Raw genomic sequence first — 20,581 nt, 5'->3', positions numbered from 1 at the left:
TAAGAAGCGTAAAATGAAAAGAATAAAACGTAAAGACCCGAAAAGAATGAGGGACACGAGTAGTATTGAGAAGAATTGGATAATACGCGTTTAACGCTTAATACTTGATTAGAGTAAACGAAGAAAGGAAGAAAAATATGGTATCAAAACTCGATTATTACTAATCGAAATTAATGGATGTAAGTAGATGGTATTGTATAGATTGAATTTGGATAATTCAATTAAGGCATGGTTAAATTAAATTTGTTGTCTTTAAACCTCAAGGGTGAGTGAAAATTTCGAAATTAAAGGAATGATAAAAATGTTGAAGTGGTGTCAACTTTGAGGACGTTTTGGGAAGTCAATGAAATCTCGGAAATAGGTCGAGTCTAAATGAAAGTTGTAGACGAGATGATAAAATATGGGAATGCTGGATTAAATTCAGCTCAAGAAATTATTAGACGTTTGATTTATCGACTTAAACAACGGCCTAAAGGACTTGCAAGTGCAGCTCCAAAACTACCTCAGGGAAGCGGTTTCAGCACAAGTTTTCGACATTATCGAGGATTATTTTGAACTCGATGTTCAAATGAAAGTTGAAGATGGCATTGAGGACTATAAGACTGCCAACTTTGTTTAACAAACGAACTACTCGACAAAAGAAATTTTAAGGATCAAAGTTGACGAGAAAAGCAATTTTGGATAAGTTTAAAATAACTTAAAATGTTAAGTTATTCAATTAAATTGTTCTAAATTAATCAAATTAAGATTTTGATTAATAATTAAGGATATTTAACGGACATTTTAAGATAGTATCAAATATGATACACTACAATTACGACTCGTAAAGGATTGCGGGTAAACGACGAAAAGACGTTAATGAATTTTAGTACTCTAGAAGAGAAAGTGTGCGGTAATTTAAGCGACAAGTTTAAGCGCCATCGTGATAAGAAGGTAGACTATACAAGAAAATGGTAAGATCTTTACCAGAAAAATAATTATAGAAAAATTCGAGGACGAATTTTTATAAGGGGGGAAGAATGTAATACCCCGTACGTTTGACGTTGCCGAAGTGAGCAACGCAATTTAAATTAATAATCAGAGCGACTAGAAAAAGAAGTTAGCGAAGGAATTAAGTAATTAAGAACGAGGATAGGTCGATATTGAAATTTAAAGAAGGAATTTCAATATTTGTAATGCCTAAATTAATTAAACGAGACTAAGGAAAAGTTGGAATTTAAGATAAGATTAAGTCCCCAAAAAATTAGAAAATGGAATTTTATTGCCCGAAAAATATTAAATAAATAAATTATTGACGGGAATCAATAATTAAGAAAATAATATTGATAATTTGGACATCAATATTCATAAAAGAAAAATAAGGATGAAACAGTGACGGAAATCGTCGTTTTCGCTCAAATTGGAAAATTGAGCGTTTTAGCCAGAATTTGGCAAAATCGATTAGCGGAGTCTAAATAGTGAGTTAGCGGAAGAGTATTATTTATTTGGACATAAATAATACGAAAAATTGTCGAGATTAACGATTAAGTGATTTTTGGGCCAAATTGAATAAAAGAAAAGCTTAGGACCTAAGTTTGAGGAGGTGGCTTCATTAGGGGTTAATAGAAACATTATACCATAAATATATATAGCCTAAGAAATTGATTTAGCTCAGCAAAATGCATAATTATCTCAGCTCCAAATATCATCATCTTCCTCATTTGAAGCTTCTAAGTAACAAATTTTCAATTAGCCATAACTCCTTCGTTTTAAGTCCGATTGATGCGATTTTTATGGCCACGGAACGAGCGTGAGATTCTCTACTCATCAAGCCCAGAAAATCAAGGTAAAAATCGTTATATAAGGTTAAGGTTTCTGCTGTAAATTTCTGTTTTGATTAAAGTTGTTAGTGATTATGATTTTAAGCTCTAAAATGGTGATTAGTAAGTGTAATTGATTGATTAAAGCTAAATTTAGGGGATGGTTTGAGTGAGTTGTGAGAGTTGTCAATTGTGGGGTGTTAGGGTTTGATGAAGGTTTATGTCTTGAAGGGGGATGCCCATGGCCATGGTGGCCGGACCCTCACCGTGCCGAAGCACGGTGAGCTGCTGCAGGCAGCAGCCCTGGTGCGACGCACCAGGGCATTGGCCGGCCCTTCCCTTGTCAAAACAGGGGAGGGCTGAGTTGAGGGGGAGGAGGCTGATGCCACCCTCCGTTCGTGTTTGAATGCGAAATTGTTTCGATAGTTAATGGAGTTACGAAACTAGGATATCGAACTAGACGTAAAAATAGTTTTTGGAGTAAAATGTTAGTGAATTGTAATTGAAGTTGGTTTAAGATTATGACATGATTAAAAATGAATACATAGGTAATTATATTGAGCTACAGGCTGATTTAAATCGATTAAAACGTTGAAAGAATAACCACAAAATTGACGTTTTAAACGTAGAACGTAAATGACGAAACTTATGTTAAAAAGGTGATATCAAAATAAATAAATAAAATAGTTATAGAAGGTGTAATAGGGCTGTACTAAGTTGATAATAAGGTTAATGACTTAGGGTAATAGTGGTGCTAAACGAATTTCAAATGTTGTTTTTGTATCGTGTTTGAACCGAGCAAGAATCAATAGATAACGTTTAGCGAATTAAGTGCGTTTCGACTAAGATCAAAGGGGTGAACCTAAAGTAAGGACACTAAGGATTGTATTTGCTGTTTTAAACTCAAAATGCTAAGGAAAAATATATTAAGGTTAAGCATTTTGAGATTTAAAAACGAAAAGACGAAATTGACGTAAAAACGCGACGAAGTGAATTTGGATGTTTGAGAGGCTTCTAAGGGATAAATTGAGCGTTATAGATAGGTTGAAGTTAAGGGAACTTAACGTAAGATATTAATTTAGTAGTTTTGATTTTATAATGCCAATGAGATATAAATGTATTTTGAACCTCGTTTGTAACAGACAAACCGAGAGGCGACGGGATCGACGGTTTTGGCCTAGGAGTATTCGGCCAAGACTAGTGCGTATAAATGATTTGGATTGGAAAGCAAGGAGTGAGTATACTTTACTCTCGCGTATTATTACGCTATTAGTATATTATAAAATATTTTATTAATAAGTTATAAAAATACATCGCATGATATAATAATTGTTGTGATTTGAGATTGTATGAACTAAATGGTTATTCTACCGTGAGATACACGGAGTATGAATTATTATATATACATAGATGAGTATATACATATGTATACTAATAGTTTATGTTTGATAGTTAAATTGTAAATTGATTTATTATATACTTGAGAATGAATTACATGTTTGGTGTTGGATCAAATTGTGTAGTGTTTTGTTGTTGTTTGTTCTATGTTTGAAATTTTGTATATCGTTTTGTTGTTATTTGTTCTATGCTTGAAAATGATGTGTGATCCGAAGAAACAAGCTACCTATTGGGCGTCAATAGGCCGTGTGATCACCGGTGTCTGTAAGAGTCTAGATATGTGTATATAGAAATGTTTGATATGAGCTCATTAAATGTTGATCATATTGATGATTATGAAATGGAATATGTTTGGGTATCGGAAAGGAGGATTATAATTTTGGCAGATACGAGGTAACTCGGTCGAACTATCTCGGGACCCGTATCTGGTGAGTAACTCGGTTGAACTATCTCGGGACTCACACCATGGGATTAAGCAGTGGCATGATGTAACTCGGTTGAACTATCTCGGGACTATGCCACGTGGTAACGAGTAACTCGGTTGAACTACCTCGAGACCGTACCACTTGGATCAAATTGATTTGATATGAATACGATACATGTTAGGAAAGGTTAGGAGTTTAAGATTAAGGTTTCTATCGGATCAATTCTTTGTTTGTAATATAATGATATTATGTTTGTTTGAATAAATGATTTTCACTTGCGATGTTATTTTTTTATAATACCGTTAGTAAGGTATATCTCACTCAGCTTAAGCTGACCCCGTGATTTTAAAACATTTCAGGTACCTAGACTTGGAGTGACTAGAAGTCCATCATTTTTTCGGGAGTCTGTCTTGCCATGTACAGACCGGCTTCCGTGACCGTGACCGCTGCAGTAGTACATTGTGTGACCAGTCATGACCTAGGACAATATTATAGTTTTGGAAAATGTTTATAACGATGTTAGATTTACGTAGCCAGTGTTTACAAAATAACTATTAATGTTTTCATAATTAAATGCTTCCGTGTTATAACATAATTGCGAAAAATTTATAGTGAATTTCAGGCTTGCTACGGGATTCGGAACTACAATTCCCATTCCCTAGCGCCGGTCGCGGCCCTCGATTTTGGGTCGTGACAGTTTCCGCAGGTGTTGGTTAGTTTAAATTACAGCCGTTATATTGCCGAAATTTTGAAAACGCTCAATTAAAGTTTTATAAAGATTTTTAAAACGCGAAAAAGAAATTGCTAAATTTAGGCTTGCTACGGGTTTCGGAAACGAAAATTCCCATTCCCTAGCGCCGGTCTCGGCTCGAGATTTCGGGTCGTGACAAATGTGGTATCAGAGCCAGGTTGGTCCAGGATACCACTGCTTTGTGTGAGTCTACCTAGGAAACTACTGCAGCACATAGGATTCGAGTCATGTCTTTTTCATGTTGTCTTCTGTTCTCTATAGTTTCAACCTTCCTATTTAGGATATAAGCCGCGATTATCGTGCGATACTGCGTGCGAATTAAATAATTAGTATTTATGCGACTTGGTGACTAGGCTTAGGTAGGAAGTAATGTATAGTGTGGGGATGTTATGATAAGCATACGATATAAGCGTTTAAGGATGACTGATAGAAAGGTGTAGATTTAAAGAGGCGGAAGAACTTACCAAGTTACAGAGTTAAAGTCTGGAGAACTTACAAAGTTAAAAGTTTATGAATTAAAGTTAATTGTTTAAACGATTTTAAAAGCATAATTGTGCCTAGTCCCGAGATAGAAATGCATTATTGCCACGACATGAATAGAACTGCATCACTACATACACATTAAATGGAAAGAATAATAAATGAGTTCATACATTAGTAGGACATGCATCATGCTCATTTGGCATAGACAAGAGGTAAGTTGTGGCAACTCTTTGGGGATGAGAGACGTCATCACCCTAGAGCACAATTATGCTGATCTTTAAAGGATTTAAATATGATTTTTAAAAAGGGTCATTTTCTTTGAATTGCAAAGATAATTGAATTATTTTTAAAGAGATTTGTTTTAAAACGTAAGTATACCTAGACCGGAACTCTGTAACGAAGGTAAAATGCTCGAGGTTAGGTTACAAGCAACTCTAAAAGGCACGACAAACGTGTATTAAAACACAAAATGAAGAATTGTGTTTTGAATATACAACGTTGGTAGTAGTTCAACGAACTATAGTGTGAGTAGAATAGTAAGGCGTATCTGAGAACAAAATGAAAGTTGTAGACGGCCTTGCATAGAACGAGTTTCAAGTGACAAACTAAAATTTGGACAGATTCTGGACGTTGGTTTTGTGGCCTGAAGTGGGCTAAAAACCTAAATTTTTTTACGAAGTAGAGAAAAAAAATGATTTTTTAGTTAGTTTGGAAAACTAACTACGTAATACATGGATAACGTAATACAAAATAAGTATAAGTTAGAAAATCGTAGAATAAAATATCCTATGAGATTATGCCTTAAGGAGATGGCGGAAGTAGTGAGCACTACCAATATTAAAATAATTGGATGGTAAGCATTATAAGAAAATTCGAGGACGAATTTTTTTAAGGGGGGAAGAATGTAATGCCCCGCATTTTTGGAGAAATGTTTAATTGGATTAAACATATTATTTTAGCTAAAGGGAGCTAAAATAAGGAAAAATAGCCCGTATAATTTTTATCATTGGAAAATTCGGATTTAAGCCCGGAATTATTATCGACGTGCTTAAGTAATAAATTAATTTAATAAATTAATAAGCAAAAGAAAAAAAAATATAAAATATAGTGTAGAGACATATTAAATAGTAGGCCTAATTAACAACAATACAAGTCCAAACAAATAGTAAAAGAGAAAACTCAAAGTCCAAGCCCAATTTCTTTCATTATTAATAATTAAAATAGAGATATTAATAAGGATAATAGAAACAAAGGAGAAAAAGAAGGAGATTTCCAGAATTTTCCTCTTCTTCTTCTCTAAACCATTTCTCATCCCAAAACTTCCATTTTCCACCAAAATCATGAAGGAATCTTGGATATTTTGAGGATTAAGCTAAGATTCTATCTATAGCAACAATAATCAAGGTAAGGTTTCTAAACTAGTAAGTTATTTAATTAGTTAAAGTTTTTAGGGTTTATGAAATTTATTAGAAATTGATTAAATTGGAAGAAAATTATTGTTAGAGTAATTATTATGAATATAAACACTAAGTATGAGAAAAGAAGATGAAATTAAGGTGAAAATTGTCAAATTAAATGGAAATTAGGAGTTTAATATATTGCTGGAAATTATTCAAAAATGACTAAATATTGAAGTTTTATGGGTTTTGCTTAAGGATTAATGAAAGTAAAGTGTATTTGTTGATTAGAGTAATTAGTAGTAATTATAAACACTAAAGAAATTGAAGAATTGATGATTTTTAATATTGCTGGAAATTTTTAATTGTTGGTTAAATATTAATTTTTGGAAAACGAAATCGGAGTCGGAGTCGGAATTGAGCGGAGGGGCGGAACCGGTGGCCGGAGGAAAGACCGGTCAGGCCAATGGCCTGACCTGTCTGCTCATGGTTGAGCAGACTACGGTCTGCTCAACCAGAGCAGACCAAGGTCTGCTTGCTGAAGCAGACCGAAGGTCTGCTCTGCTGAGCAGACCGAGGTCTGCTCGGCGGCAGACCAGCCGGTCGCTCTCCGGGACCCGCCCGTCGCTATGAGGAAAAATATATTTTTTTTTCAAATATGACGTTTTTAAAAATTTAAATAAATTTGAATTTTTGAATAGTTAAAAAATAGGAAATAGGAGTAATAAAATTTGATAAAGAAATTTAAATCGAGCCTAATTTTAAAAGTGGCTTTGATAAAAGTAAATTAGAGTGTATTTGAAGTTGATTTAAAAAAAAATAATAATAAAATAATGTCTAATATTAAGGATTAAAGGTATAAGTTTAAGTTAAAATGGAAAACATAAAATGTAAATTGGTAAATGGAATAAATAATATTTTTTTATATTTGGGTTTAAATTGATAATGACATTTTGAATTGATTTGAGAAATAAATTAAAATCTAAAGTAAAGGGTAGAATGAGTATATTAAGTTTAATGAAAGTCAGACTTAAAATTTGGTATTAAGTTTAATACACGGTTTATTAAAGTTGGTTAATTCAAGTTAAATTGGATTAGTGAATGTTAATAGAAGCTTTAATTTAAAATAAATTAGTTGATTTTAATAACATAAAGTAAATTAGTTTACATTGATAAAACTAAGTGAGTTATGAATTAACCTAAGTATTAGAAAACTTAGAAGTTAAAGTAGTAATTAGACGATTTGGTTAAGTATTAACCAAATCGATTAAGTTAGACTTTAAGAAGGCAAGAATTTAAAATAAGGACTTAGAATATAATTCAAACTTCAAAGTTTGAATATAAGAATGGAAATGGTAGGAATAAAATATATTATGAAATCAAGTGTTAATATGAGATTTGTTCAAATTATAGATATTGAGCGACTTTGGCTTGGAGAAGTAGTGGACTAAGGAAATAGCAACGGGCAAGATAATTTGATTATTGAAACAAAATTGGATTTAAGCGATCGAGGTAAGTTCGCAAGTTACTTTCGATATTGTATTGTTATTATTATATATATGTTTGATTATGTATTTTAAGTAAAACTTATATATTATTTATAGTGTCTTTTATTGCGCATTTGATTGATTTATTATATTTTAGTATAGCTTACAAATTTTGTTTTAAAGTTTGTCATAATATTTTAATAACAAACTCTATATTTTATTTATATTTTACTTTATTCTACATTTGAATTATATATTTTAAAGTCCATAAAGGTCGCATAAATGGAATTTATTCATGACAAATGATATTATATATCATTGTGCTATAAGATAATATCTATGATTTGGAAAAGAACTAGTTAATTGGAAATGATGATTTTCAAGGTTGAATGGTGTCATAAAGACGATGTGCTCTTTATGAAAATGTGAATTAACAAGTATATGTTCTATTTTAAAAGTTTGATTTATTTTTGTGAAAGTATTTATGAATTGATTGTTTCCTTTAATCTATTAATTGTTTTATGTAAAGCATGAATTACGTATTTTATGAATTTAGTTAATTTAACCCGATATGAGATCCGATGGAAACGTGCTATCTATTGGGTGTCAATAGGCTGTGTGATCACCAGTACTAATACGAGTCTAGGCGTCTATGGTCAATGATTTGAAATGGTAAATTATGAATATCGATCGACTAATGGATTAAGGAGGATAAAAAGAAATGTAATAGACACAAGGTAACTCGGTCGAACTATCTCGGGACCTGTGTCTAGTGGGTAACTCGGTCGAACTATCTCGGGACCCACAACTTGGGATTAAGTAGTGGCATGATGTAACTCGGTTGAATTATCTCGGGATTATGCCACGTGGTAGCGGGTAACTCGGTCGAACTATCTCGGGACCCGGCCACTCGGACGATATAATTGAAAAGTGATTATTATCAATTATGTCCAATAAATCCGTAGTACTTGGGTTTAGGGTTTCGAACGGATCGAATATTGGAAATCTTTTATTTATGTTTATTTATACTTTCTTTATTTAAGGAAATGTTTATTATCAAATTATGTTTCAAGTATAAGTATATTCCAGTAAGAGATTATAAATAGATTATTTTGAGTATCGTATGTTATCGACAATGCGACCTTAGTTTTAAATATAATATCGTTAGTAAACTGTGAACTTACTCAGCATAGTCTGACCCGTTGATATTCCAAACTTTTCAGGTACTCAGTAGATCAAGGTTGACCCGAGCTTCCATTCTTGATCCGGAAAGCTCGCTCTTTTGACATGTACAGTTTCTGTCTTTTGCTCTAGCGCTGCAGTAGATAGTCAGGCTAGTTTATTTTTGTCGAGGTCTATAGCGGTATGGTTGTATTTTGGGTTATCACCGCTTTTTGTCAATAGTTTTTGATAGGTCTCGTTTCTGGTAATAAACAATTATCAGAGGTAGTTTTAGATTAACTGTTTAACTTACAAATGATGATTGATGATATTTATATAATGGCTGTCAAGTTGTATACGTTTCCGCAGGTGTTGGTTAGTTTAAATTACAGCCGTTATATTGCCGAAATTTTGAAAACGCTCAATTAAAGTTTTATAAAGATTTTTAAAACGCGAAAAAGAAATTGCTAAATTTAGGCTTGCTACGGGTTTCGGAAACGAAAATTCCCATTCCCTAGCGCCGGTCTCGGCTCGAGATTTCGGGTCGTGACATAATTATAATATATTTTTAATAATTAATTAATCAATGACCGTTATACCTTTATTTAGTAATAAATTAGAAAGGATTATTCAGTAAATTTGCCTGTCCCCCCTCCCATCCGTTCTTTTATATATAACTAGTTTCGCATTACGTGCTATGCACGTGGCTCGTAACGTAACTCCTCAATGAACATATTAGTAAATCTATTATAATTATATTAATTTTGTATTTATAATTAATATTAAATTAGTTAAGACTTTTTGTAAAAGTAAATTTAATATATTCGGTTATTAAATTTTTTCCATACTGAATTTACTCTTCTTTTGATTTTATAATAATCATAATTAAATAATTAACTTAATTTTATTAATAATATCGTTAAAAATAATAAGATAGAAATTTAAATTATAATATATTGACCAAATACAGTATTTTAATTTTGTAGTTTAATCAAACTAAAAAATAGGTATTCCTACTAATTTGAAGACAATTTAGTTATTGTTTACATACTAAAAATTAAATTGGAGATAATTTAGCTACCTATTCTAATTAGGATTCTAATTACAATAGTGATTAATTAAACAACTAATTAGTTAATGACCATAAAACCTTTATTTATTAGTAAACTAAAAAGGATTATTCAGTAAATTTGCCTGTCCCCCCCCCCATCCGTGCTTTTATATATAGTATAGATATAAATATAGATAAAAGAACTACATAAAATAGGCAATATGTTACCTGAATATTTTTTTTGATATCTAACAATGAAAATAATTGCTCTCTATATATAGATGATTTAGGTTATAGTGTTTTAATAGTTATCAAAATCCTTAACCTAATTAGAATTAGAATTTATATTAACTACTGTAAACAATGACGCTGCTTCTTCTAGAATTGTAAAGAAGTTTTGGCTCTAAATAAGAATTGGTACGTTAAGAAAATTGTGTTAAAGTTTGATTAATTAACTAGTTAAATACCTAAACTTAACTGGTTAAATGTATCTGAATTAAAAGGTTAATTATCCATTATAGAAAGCCATCATATAGTAACGTGTCACTTTTTCCGGACACTGTTGCAGGGGTTTCCTGCTATAGTGTTTGCAGGAAATTTTTGTTCCAATCAAATTAAAAATTATTTATTGTCAAACTTCAAAGCAAATTTGTTGAAAATCGAACCTAAAGTATTCAGCACCAAAAATATTTATTAACCATTGAATATTTTTAATTCGATTAGTACTGAGTCTGAGAGCCATATAAAACTATCTCAAATTATATTGAGTGATAAATTAAAATTATAATCGAATTAAAAATAATACTTTGTCAAATTCCAAAGTAAATTGTTCAATAGCAACTTAATTTTATTAATAGTTTAAATAATATTGTACTAGTATTTTCAATAATATTTTATTAGTATATTATCCATGTAAGTTAAGATTTGCTTATTTTTTGATGTAGTATTAAATTTCTTTTTATAGTTAGTATTTATCTATTTTTTAATTAATAATAATGAGTAGGTGTCTCGAAATGATAATTTTTTGTAACGAAATCAAAATAAAAGAAAAATTTATCATTTGAATCAAACGCTGTCGTTTTGTCGTCCCATCCCCACCTCAAATTAAAAGATTTTTCTGCACACTACGCTCGTACACATCCCGCCCAGCTGAACGAAACAGCCATGGAAGAAGAAACCGCCGCCGATTTCACTATTCAAAAAAAGCACCAAGCAATGCTAGACCGCCTCTCCAACCGCCACCAGAACCGCACAACCAAATCCACCGCCGCCACCTCCGCCACAACCACCGCATCGCTCCTCTCCAAATTCACCGAATCCAAAAACTCAATCGAATCACAGCTCTCCGACACATCGAATCTCACCGCCGCAACAACCGATCCATCTCTCATTAAATCTCATCTCCTCAATATCTCCTCATCCATCTCATCCCTCGAGCAATTAATCGCCGAGAACTCGTACATTCTCCCGTCCTACGAGCTCCGCTTCTGGTTAAAAACCGTCTCCGATCTCAAACAATCTCTCGAAAATCTCAACTCCAATCTCATCCCTAAAAAGAAATTCTCCTTCAAAAATAAACCGGCGTCATCGCCCAAACCCGAAACTAATCGAACCGAAATCCCCAAAACCGAAACTCCAAACCAAAACCCTCTGATCATCAGAGATTCACCGGGAATCAGGGGCAAAGAAAATGAAATATTGACTCATAATTTTAACTGCTCACCGGCCGGTGAATTTACTTTACAGAATCTTGATTCTTGTGAGGTAAGGTTAATTGGATGTGTGAATGCGATTTTTATTAATAATTTAAGGAATTGTAAGGTTTATGGTGGTCCGGTAGTAGGTTCAATTTTGATTGAGGGAGTGGAGGATTGTGTTTTTGTTTTAGCTTCGCATCAGATTCGGATACATTATGCTAAGGGGAGTGATTTTTATTTGAGAGTGAGGAGTAGGCCGATAATTGAGGATTGTGGTGGTGTTAGATTTGGGCCGTATTGTTTGAGATATGAAGGGGTTGAGGATGATCTGAAGAGGGCGGGTTTGGAGGAGGAGAGCGGGAATTGGAGTAATGTCGATGATTTTAAGTGGCTGCGAGCTGCACAATCGCCGAATTGGTGTGTTTTGGAGGAGAATGAGAGGATTGGAGTTGTCGAGTTGAAAGAGCTGGGATGTGGAAATTGATTGTTTAGTGGATGGAGAAAGTTTGTTTATTGGAGATTTGTAAATCTCAAAGCCGGTGAGTATCTTTGGTGTTTAGTTTATGTTATTGAAAATTTTATGCTAGTGATGTTTTGTGGAACAGATGATAATGTTGAATTTCTGAAATATCAATGAATGCATTTGCTAGCTTTTTGGTGGATGGAGTTTCTATTTAAATTGTGTTCATAAGTGTTCTCTTTTGTGCATTTATTCTTGATTCTCATTTTGTTAGGATATGACTTTGGTTCTTTTATGTGTTTCAAACTTGCATTTTTCAAATGCCAGTCGATAAAGGACATGGTATGATGCTAATTTTTTCTGTTGCAATCTGTTGGTTGATAGTCATGTTAGAACTAATGAGATTGTTGCTGGAAACTTAGTTTATGTTTAGTTACTTTCTAATGTAATAGTTTTTGGAGGGAAACTAATATTTTGTGTAATGATGGCTTATGTCAGAAGTTTGAATTTAATATTAGAGCCAAAATGTAATCTTCCCTTGTAAGAAACAAGTTAATATATTTTTGAATATAAGAAATATAGAAGCTGAGAGAATACTCTAGAGAACTCCAGCTTTAAGAAAAATCTTCTCTGTTTTACTTTCATGCTCTGCTCTAATTTCTACAGTGGTATCAGAGCTTATTTCCTACGGGCTGTGAGTTTTTAGAAAGAGTTTTCTTTGAGAGAAAAACACGTGAGGGAGAGAAACACTTGGGGTTTGAGAGATTGAGAGAGTTGTGGGCAAAGATGGCCTCTACAAGTTCATCAACTCCTGGAGTTCCGATCTTTACGGGAGTTCACTATCATTTATGGTCTGTAAAGATGAAAACTTATCTCAAATCACAAGGGCTTTGGAGAGTGGTTGAGACAGATGAAGATCCACCAGCTCTTAGAGGAAATCCAACCATTGCTCAAATTAGAGCTCATGAAGATGAGTTGCTCAAGAAAGATAAAGCCTTGACCTGTATGCACTCGGGTTTAGCAGATCATGTTTTCACTGGAATCATGGATTTAGAATCACCAAAAGCTGTCTGGGACAAGCTTAAAGAAACATATGAAGGCACAGATCGAGTCAAGGCGATCAAGCTTTTGACTCTTAAGAGAGAGTTTGAACTCCTCAAGATGAAAGATGATGAGCAGATTAAGGATTATTCGGCAAGAATCATGGATTTAGTCAACCAAATCAGACTTTATGGTGAGACTTTATCTGATCAGAAGGCTGTGGAGAAGATTATGATCAGTGTTCCACAAAAATTTGAGGCCAAAATTTCTGCTATTGAGGAGTCTTGTGATCTGGAAAAGATGACTATTGCGGAGCTTACGAGCAAGCTACAAGCTCAAGAACAAAGATCCTCTCTCAGATCTGAAGAATGTACAGAAGGTGCTTTTTCTGTTTTTCACAAAGGAAAGAAGCAGTACATCAAGAAAAGAAAAGGGAAAGGCAACAAGAACAAAGATCTAGATGACTCAAGTTTAACAAATCAAGGCAAGTTTCCTCCTTGCTCACATTGCAAAAGAAAGAATCATGCCGAGGGTGACTGTTGGTTCAAGAACAAAGAAAAGCCAAATTTCAAATGCAATTTCTGTAAAAAATTTGGTCACACAGAGAAGTTTTGCAGAGCCAAAAAGGGTCAGCAACCTCAACAACAATTTCAACAGCAGGCCAATGTTATTGAGGAGGAGCAGCAGCAGCAAGGGGAGCATTTATTTGTGGTTTCTCAAGCAATGAAGGCATCTCAGAATTTTACTTGGCTCATTGACAGTGGTTGTACAAGTCACATGACACCGGATGCAACAATTTTCACCAGCCTTGATCAGTCTATCAAGACAAGGGTGAAGCTAGGAAATGGCTCAATTGTACAGGCAAGAGGAAGAGGCTCAATTTCAATCAACACTAAGCAAGGTACCAAGATTATTTCAGATGTTCTTTACATTCCACAACTTGATCAAAACTTGCTAAGTGTGCCTCAAATGATTAAAAAAGGCTATTGTGTTTATTTTAAAAATTCATGCTGCTACATAGTAGATGCTTGTGGTTTTGAGGTTGCAAAAGTGAAAATGCATGATAATGACTTTTATTTGAAACTCGATGCTGTTAGTTCACGCGCATTTAGTGCAAAAGAAGATGATAGCATGAAATGGCATAGACGGTTGGGTCATTATAATTTCAGAACTTTGAAGCAGATGCATGAAAAAGAGTTAGTTTCTGATCTGCCTGAAATTACATCATGTGAGACTGAATGTGAAGGTTGTAAACTTGGCAAATCCCATAGAACACCTTTTCCACAGGGTGGAGTCATCAGAGCTACTCAAAAGCTTGAGTTGGTCCACTCGGATATTTGTGGCCCAATGCAGACACCCTCTATTAGTGGCAGCACATATTTTGCTCTTTTCATCGATGACTTCACAAGAATGACATGGGTTTACTTCATGAAAACCAAGTCATCAGTATTTTCAATATTTAAAAATTTTAAGAAGCTTGTGGAAACTCAAAGTGGTTGTGTGTTGAAGGTGTTAAGAACTGACAACGGGGGAGAATACACGTCCTCGGAATTCAAGTCCTTTTGTCAACAAGAAGGAGTATTGCATCAGCTTACAATTCCTTATTCTCCTCAACAAAATGGGGTTTCGGAAAGAAAGAATAGAACAGTGATGAATATGGCAAGGTGTATGTTGTTTGAGAAGAAAATGCCAAGATTGTTTTGGGCAGAAGCTGTAGCGACTTCAGTTTATTTGCTGAACAGAATAGCTACAAAGGCAGTTGAGGATAAAACTCCTTATGAAGCTTGGACAGGTCTCAAGCCTTCGGTTAATCATCTTAAAGTTTTTGGCTCAATTTGCTACTTTCATATTCCTTCAGTTAAAAGAACAAAGCTTGATGAAAGAGCAGCAAAGGGCATATTTATTGGTTATTCAAATGAGTCAAAGGGGTACAGAATATATGATCTTAAAAGCAAAAAAGTTGAGTTAAGTAGGGATGTCAACTTTGATGAGAACTCATTTTGGAATTGGGAGACACATGAAATTCAAAAACATGAGTTTCCTTCCTTGTCCATTTCTGATGTCAGCCCTCAAGATGAAGATGAGAATGAATTATTTGACGTGCAAAGCACTACCGATTCTGCAGTCATAAGAAGCAGACCTTTAGCTGAAGTGTATGAAAGATGCAACTTTGTCTTTGCCGAACCAAGCAGTTTTGCTGAAGCTTCCAAGAATCCAGAGTGGATTGCAGCTATGAAAGATGAAATTGAGATGATTGAGAAAAACCAAACCTGGCAGCTTGTTGATCTGCCGCAAAATAAGCATGCTATTGGTGTTAAGTGGGTTTATCGGACCAAATTTAATCCGGATGGCTCAATACACAAGTACAAGGCGAGATTGGTTGTGAAAGGGTATTCTCAAGTTGCTGGTATTGATTACGGAGACACATTTGCTCCCGTGGCAAGACATGATACAATCAAGTTGCTATTGTCATTTGCTGCCCAAAAGAGTTGGAAAGTGTTCCACTTAGATGTAAAGTCTGCATTCTTGAATGGAGAACTTCAAGAGGAGATTTATGTATGTCAGCCTGAAGGTTTCGAAGTACATTATATGGAGGACAAAGTTTATAGGCTCAAGAAAGCATTGTATGGCCTTAAGCAGGCTCCAAGGGCCTGGTATCAGAAAATAGATGCGCACCTAATCCAACAAGGATTTAGGAGGAGCGAAAATGAGCCTACCTTATACTTAAAGCATGAAGATAATGATTTAAAGCTGGTATTGTCTTTATATGTCGACGACCTCCTTGTTACCGGCAACGACGAAAAGGTTGTGGCTGATTTTAAGAAGCAGATGAAGAATGTTTTTGAGATGTCAGATTTGGGTTTGATGAATTACTTCCTCGGCATAGAAATTTATCAATGCTCATCGGGGATATTTATCTCACAAAGGAAGTATGCACTTGATGTTTTAAAGAAATTTAAGCTTGAAGCTTGTAAGGAAGTTGCAGCTCCTCTAGCTCAAAATGAGAAGCTGTCGAAGAGTGATGGAGGAAAGCTTGAAGATCCAACTATTTACAGAAGTATAATTGGGAGTTTGCTTTATCTAACAACAACAAGACCAGACTTGATGTATCCAGCTAGTCTCCTTTCAAGGTTCATGAGTTCACCTAGCAATATCCATTTAGGAGTTGCTAAGAGAGTGCTGAAATTTCTTAAGGGCACTTCAAGTGATGGAATTTGGTATTTAAGTTCTAAAGAAATTGAGTTGGAAGGATACGCCGATAGTGATTGGGCAGGAAGTGTTGATGATATGAAGAGCACTTCAGGCTATATTTTCACACTTGGTACAGGTGCCATATGTTGGAATTCGAAGAAGCAAGAGGTTGTAGCTCAATCAACAGCTGAAGCGGAATATATTTCGATTGCAGCGGCATCAAATCAAGCTATATGGCTAAGGAAATTGTTAGCAGATCTTGGTGTTGAGTTGAAGAAGGCAACTACAATTTTCTGCGATAATAAATCTGCAATTGCCATAGCAGAAAACCCAGTACATCATGGGAGAACCAAGCATATCAATGTGAAGTTTCATTCTATCAGAGATGCTGAAAAGAATTTGCAGATCAAGGTTAAGCACTGCTCTTCAGAGTCACAACTTGCTGATCTGTTAACCAAGTCCTTATCAAGGCCCAGAATTGATTTTTTGAAGAATCAACTTGGAGTGTCCAACATCAATCTCAAGGAGGAGTGTTAGAACTAATGAGATTGTTGCTGGAAACTTAGTTTATGTTTAGTTACTTTCTAATGTAATAGTTTTTGGAGGGAAACTAATATTTTGTGTAATGATGGCTTATGTCAGAAGTTTGAATTTAATATTAGAGCCAAAATGTAATCTTCCCTTGTAAGAAACAAGTTAATATATTTTTGAATATAAGAAATATAGAAGCTGAGAGAATACTCTAGAGAACTCCAGCTTTAAGAAAAATCTTCTCTGTTTTACTTTCATGCTCTGCTCTAATTTCTACAAGTCAGAGAATGTTTTAGTAGGTGGAAGCATAATTCAATCTTTTAGTGACTGTTTCGAGCTGCATGCCCGTAAGATTTATGGCATAAAAATTCTTACGTGTTGTAGTAAGTTAGATGGCGGTAGCTCTGTTGAAGTAGAACATCAGAAGGTTGCTATTACCATGCTATTTAGACGTGGTAAGATATCCATTAGCAAAAGAATGAGAACATGTTTAGATGAGTCAAATTAGCTACTTCCCTTGGCAATTGAACTATGGTTGAATTCATTAGCAAAGGAAAGAGGTTCAGATGAATTTAGCTACTTCCCTTTGCAATTGAACTATGTTTGAGTGAACCAAGTTAAGAACTTTGAATTTTTTAGCTTTTCGATTGCAGCTATGCCACTCAGAATGTACAATGGACCCAGAGGGCTCTTAAGAAACTGAAGCGGCAAAACGGACCGCTGACGATTATGTAACGACAAGTCCAAAAGTTTCAGTTTTTTCATTATACTGAAACAATAATCATGTATTTCAAGTGAAGAATTATTATTGCACAGAATTAATGACTGAAGATTTGACTGTTCACGATTTCCGGATTTTAGGAATATACAACAGAGAGATTGCAGAGAAATGCTCGAACATCTTCTTCTCTGGCCATTCGTCCAATATTGTGTCATACTTGATGATCCGCGGATGCAGCTGAGGATGCAAAACTAAGCATATCAAACAAGATTATTTCCAGGTCACCAACTGCTTTACGTACTCTACTTCTTTCTTGCTGCTTTTAAGTGAGTTGGCGCTGATGGAATAAGCTTAAGCCCACTCTATATCTTAAGATTATACTGATTAATATGATGTTAGGTATAAGATGTCCACAAAGAAGGAATAGCTTTTAAGATTGGTAAAATTTTGTAATAAAGAGTGTGCTCCATCACGCCCTAAAGTTACAATTTTCTGATTAGAAACCGGAGAAAATTAGATGATGAATGTTGCATCTATGTGAAGATTTATGCAAGATAAGGTTAGTGATAGCAAGTTAGCAACCTATGATGTACGGAAATTTCTTGAGTCGTATATTTCAGAGTTTTATTTACGTTTTAAGAATCACTTTTGAAACTTCAAAAATTTATATTTTTAATATTATAGAAAAATATCTTAACACTGTTCTCCATTTCAATGTTTGCATTTTCATGTAACACAGGTATTGGTTATTCAATTTTATCATAAAGTTTTTTTGCATAAAAAAATTCCCATTTATATTTAAGCTTCCATTCAATTTACACTAATTTCACTAAATGCATGATTTTCATCTAATGACATGATTTTTCAATTGCCAATGTGGGCCTAGCTTGAATGGGTAAGGCACCTCTAAGTGCATCAAGAGGTTGTGGGTTCGAACACACCTTGGTAACTAACAACTAACCAATGAGACTCGAAAGGGTTGATTCCCATCTTTGATAAAAAAAACATGATTTTTCAATTTATAGCTTAGCCGTAAATCAAAAATTTGACATTTTCTTATATGTACGTGGCAGATGATTTTGACTGTGTTACAAGCACACTCTACTGATCTTAGAATTGATCTAAACACTGGTATATTGTCTGATCTCGAGCAGAGGTACTTCATTCGCTTGTTTTTTCCTTGCTGTTCTTGTGCTGGCTAGGCTATTAATTTTATATACAATGTGGAATCCTAGTTGCAATTTGCAAATAACATGTATTTATTCAGACCAATTGACCAGCTCGCAGTTCTTACCTCTTTTTGCATTCTAGTTTAGATTTTGGATAAGTTTAGCTTTGTATATGAGGTAGCTCTATTAGGTCCAGTTACCTCATACACATACATAGGGGTCTGCAAAAATCAAAATCAAACTGACAAATTCTATTTGGTTCAGTTAGATATTATAGTTTTTCTTTTGGTTTTCTGGCATGGTGAAAGGATTTGAAAGTAAAAAAATGCAGTTGAGTTTTGGTAATGATCTGAACCGAAAAATGGATCCGACCATTTCTAGCATATACATTATCGATAAGGTATGTCTTAGCCATCCTTTTGTTGTGCTAAGCATTCGGTTTATTATTGCAAATAAGCATATTATATGATGGAACATTTAAGTGTGTTATTTCTTGGTTTATTTTGTCATACATGCATGGCTTTTTCAGTCCTCTTGCATTTTCCGATCGCTAGGTTCTTTATTTTCGCGGTGTAGGAATTTTGTTTGTTTGTTTAAATAAATAGGACTTTAGAAATTTCTATTTTCAGCTGGTAAAGGAATGTTCGAGAGTATGACTTGGTGGATAATGAGTCACTGGAGCGGGTGAAAAATTTCGAGCTTATAAAGGAATGGTGTATTCTTTTGGCTTAATTTCTTAAAAAACCCCCACCTTACACTTTTTTTTCGTTTATACCCTGACCTTGTAAAAACACAATTTGTACCCAATTTTGGTTTTTATGTTTCATCCCTACCCAAAAGCATTAAATTGCACTCTTTTCATTTAGAAAAGAGTTAAAACATACTTTTTTTTATTTTTAAAAATATAAATAAATCCTTAAACTTTAAAAATGATCAAATATATCCAAATAATTAATTAATTTTTTTAATTATATAAAATAATAATAAAATTAAAAAAATCATTATTATTTTTAAATTTTTTGTTAGAAATATTTTTTAAAAAAATTAAAAAAATAAACAAAAAATTCGGAATTATTTTCAAAAAAAATTTTAAAAAAATTGTTATTATCTTTAATTTTTTTGAAGAAGATGGTATTTTTGTACTATTAATAACTTTAATATCTAATTAGTATATAAGTTAAAAATGAAGGATTGTTTTAAACTCTTTTTCAAATGAAAAGAGTACAATTTAATGCTTTTGGGTAGAGATGAAACATAAAAACTCAAAATTGGGTACAAATGGTGTTTTTACAAGGTCAGGGTATAAACGAAAAAAAAATGCAAGGTGAGTTTTTTTTAAGGAATTAAGCCTATTCTTTTCTTAACTTAGAGAACTCTATAATTTTTCTACTCTTAATTGTTGTAATTGTTGTCGATGATCGTTCAACGTCCAACGGGTGTTGCTGATATTCTCGATTTTGTGTATGAGACTATGAGTTATTGGTAATAATATTGAGAAGAATTTCTTCATGTTAAAATTGATGGATACTTCGAAAATTATCAAGTTAATGTAGCTAGGAATTCTTCTATTAAATTAGAACTCTTGCTGGCACAAGTCAAATGTCGTTGGATAGATTGTGATAAGTGAAAAATAATAGATATTTTTAAATATCACTTTCAAACTAAAAAATAATTAAAGTCCATGTTAAAGGGAAATTATTACCTAGACCTGGTCTATGAATTTTCCATGCACCTATCCAATGAGGTGTTAGGAAATCAAACACAATTTTCTTTCCCTTAAAAAGGTTTAAAATTAGATTTTTGAAAGTAAAAAAATTT

At 33.6% G+C, this 20,581-nt stretch overlaps 1 protein-coding gene and 1 long non-coding RNA gene across 7 annotated transcripts; both read left to right on the top strand.

Annotated features, from left to right (window-relative positions):
• The first annotated feature begins 1,645 nt into the window (after positions 1-1,645).
• Positions 1,646-9,259, top strand: LOC126657696 (uncharacterized). The gene is made up of 5 exons (XR_007633398.2): positions 1,646-1,825; positions 2,942-3,033; positions 3,982-6,260; positions 7,667-7,765; positions 8,964-9,259. It is a non-coding gene; the product is annotated as an uncharacterized LOC126657696 (long non-coding RNA).
• Positions 9,260-11,072: 1,813 nt separating this feature from the next.
• LOC126656386 (tubulin-folding cofactor C) lies at positions 11,073-19,579 on the top strand. Of its 6 annotated transcripts, XM_050350952.2 has the most exons (4): positions 11,073-12,188; positions 17,527-17,874; positions 18,668-18,750; positions 19,393-19,579. In XM_050350952.2, exon 1 carries the CDS (start codon positions 11,117-11,119, stop codon positions 12,131-12,133), a length of 1,017 nt encoding a protein of 338 aa, XP_050206909.1. In that variant the 5' UTR covers positions 11,073-11,116; the 3' UTR covers positions 12,134-12,188; positions 17,527-17,874; positions 18,668-18,750; positions 19,393-19,579. The 6 variants fall into 6 exon arrangements, with proteins under 6 accessions (XP_050206909.1, XP_050206906.1, XP_055959637.1 ...); XM_050350949.2 differs by lacking the exon at positions 19,393-19,579 and having other exon boundaries at positions 17,527-18,153; positions 18,668-19,057; XM_056103662.1 differs by lacking the exons at positions 18,668-18,750; positions 19,393-19,579 and adding an exon at positions 17,994-18,119.
• Positions 19,580-20,581: the final 1,002 nt, after the last annotated feature.

This window comes from Mercurialis annua, linkage group LG7 (assembly GCF_937616625.2).
Source record: "Mercurialis annua linkage group LG7, ddMerAnnu1.2, whole genome shotgun sequence".
NCBI classification, from domain to species: Eukaryota; Viridiplantae; Streptophyta; class Magnoliopsida; order Malpighiales; family Euphorbiaceae; genus Mercurialis; species Mercurialis annua.
The sequence above is the reverse complement of the archived record's forward strand: the minus strand, read 5'-3'. Positions and strand labels throughout refer to the sequence as shown.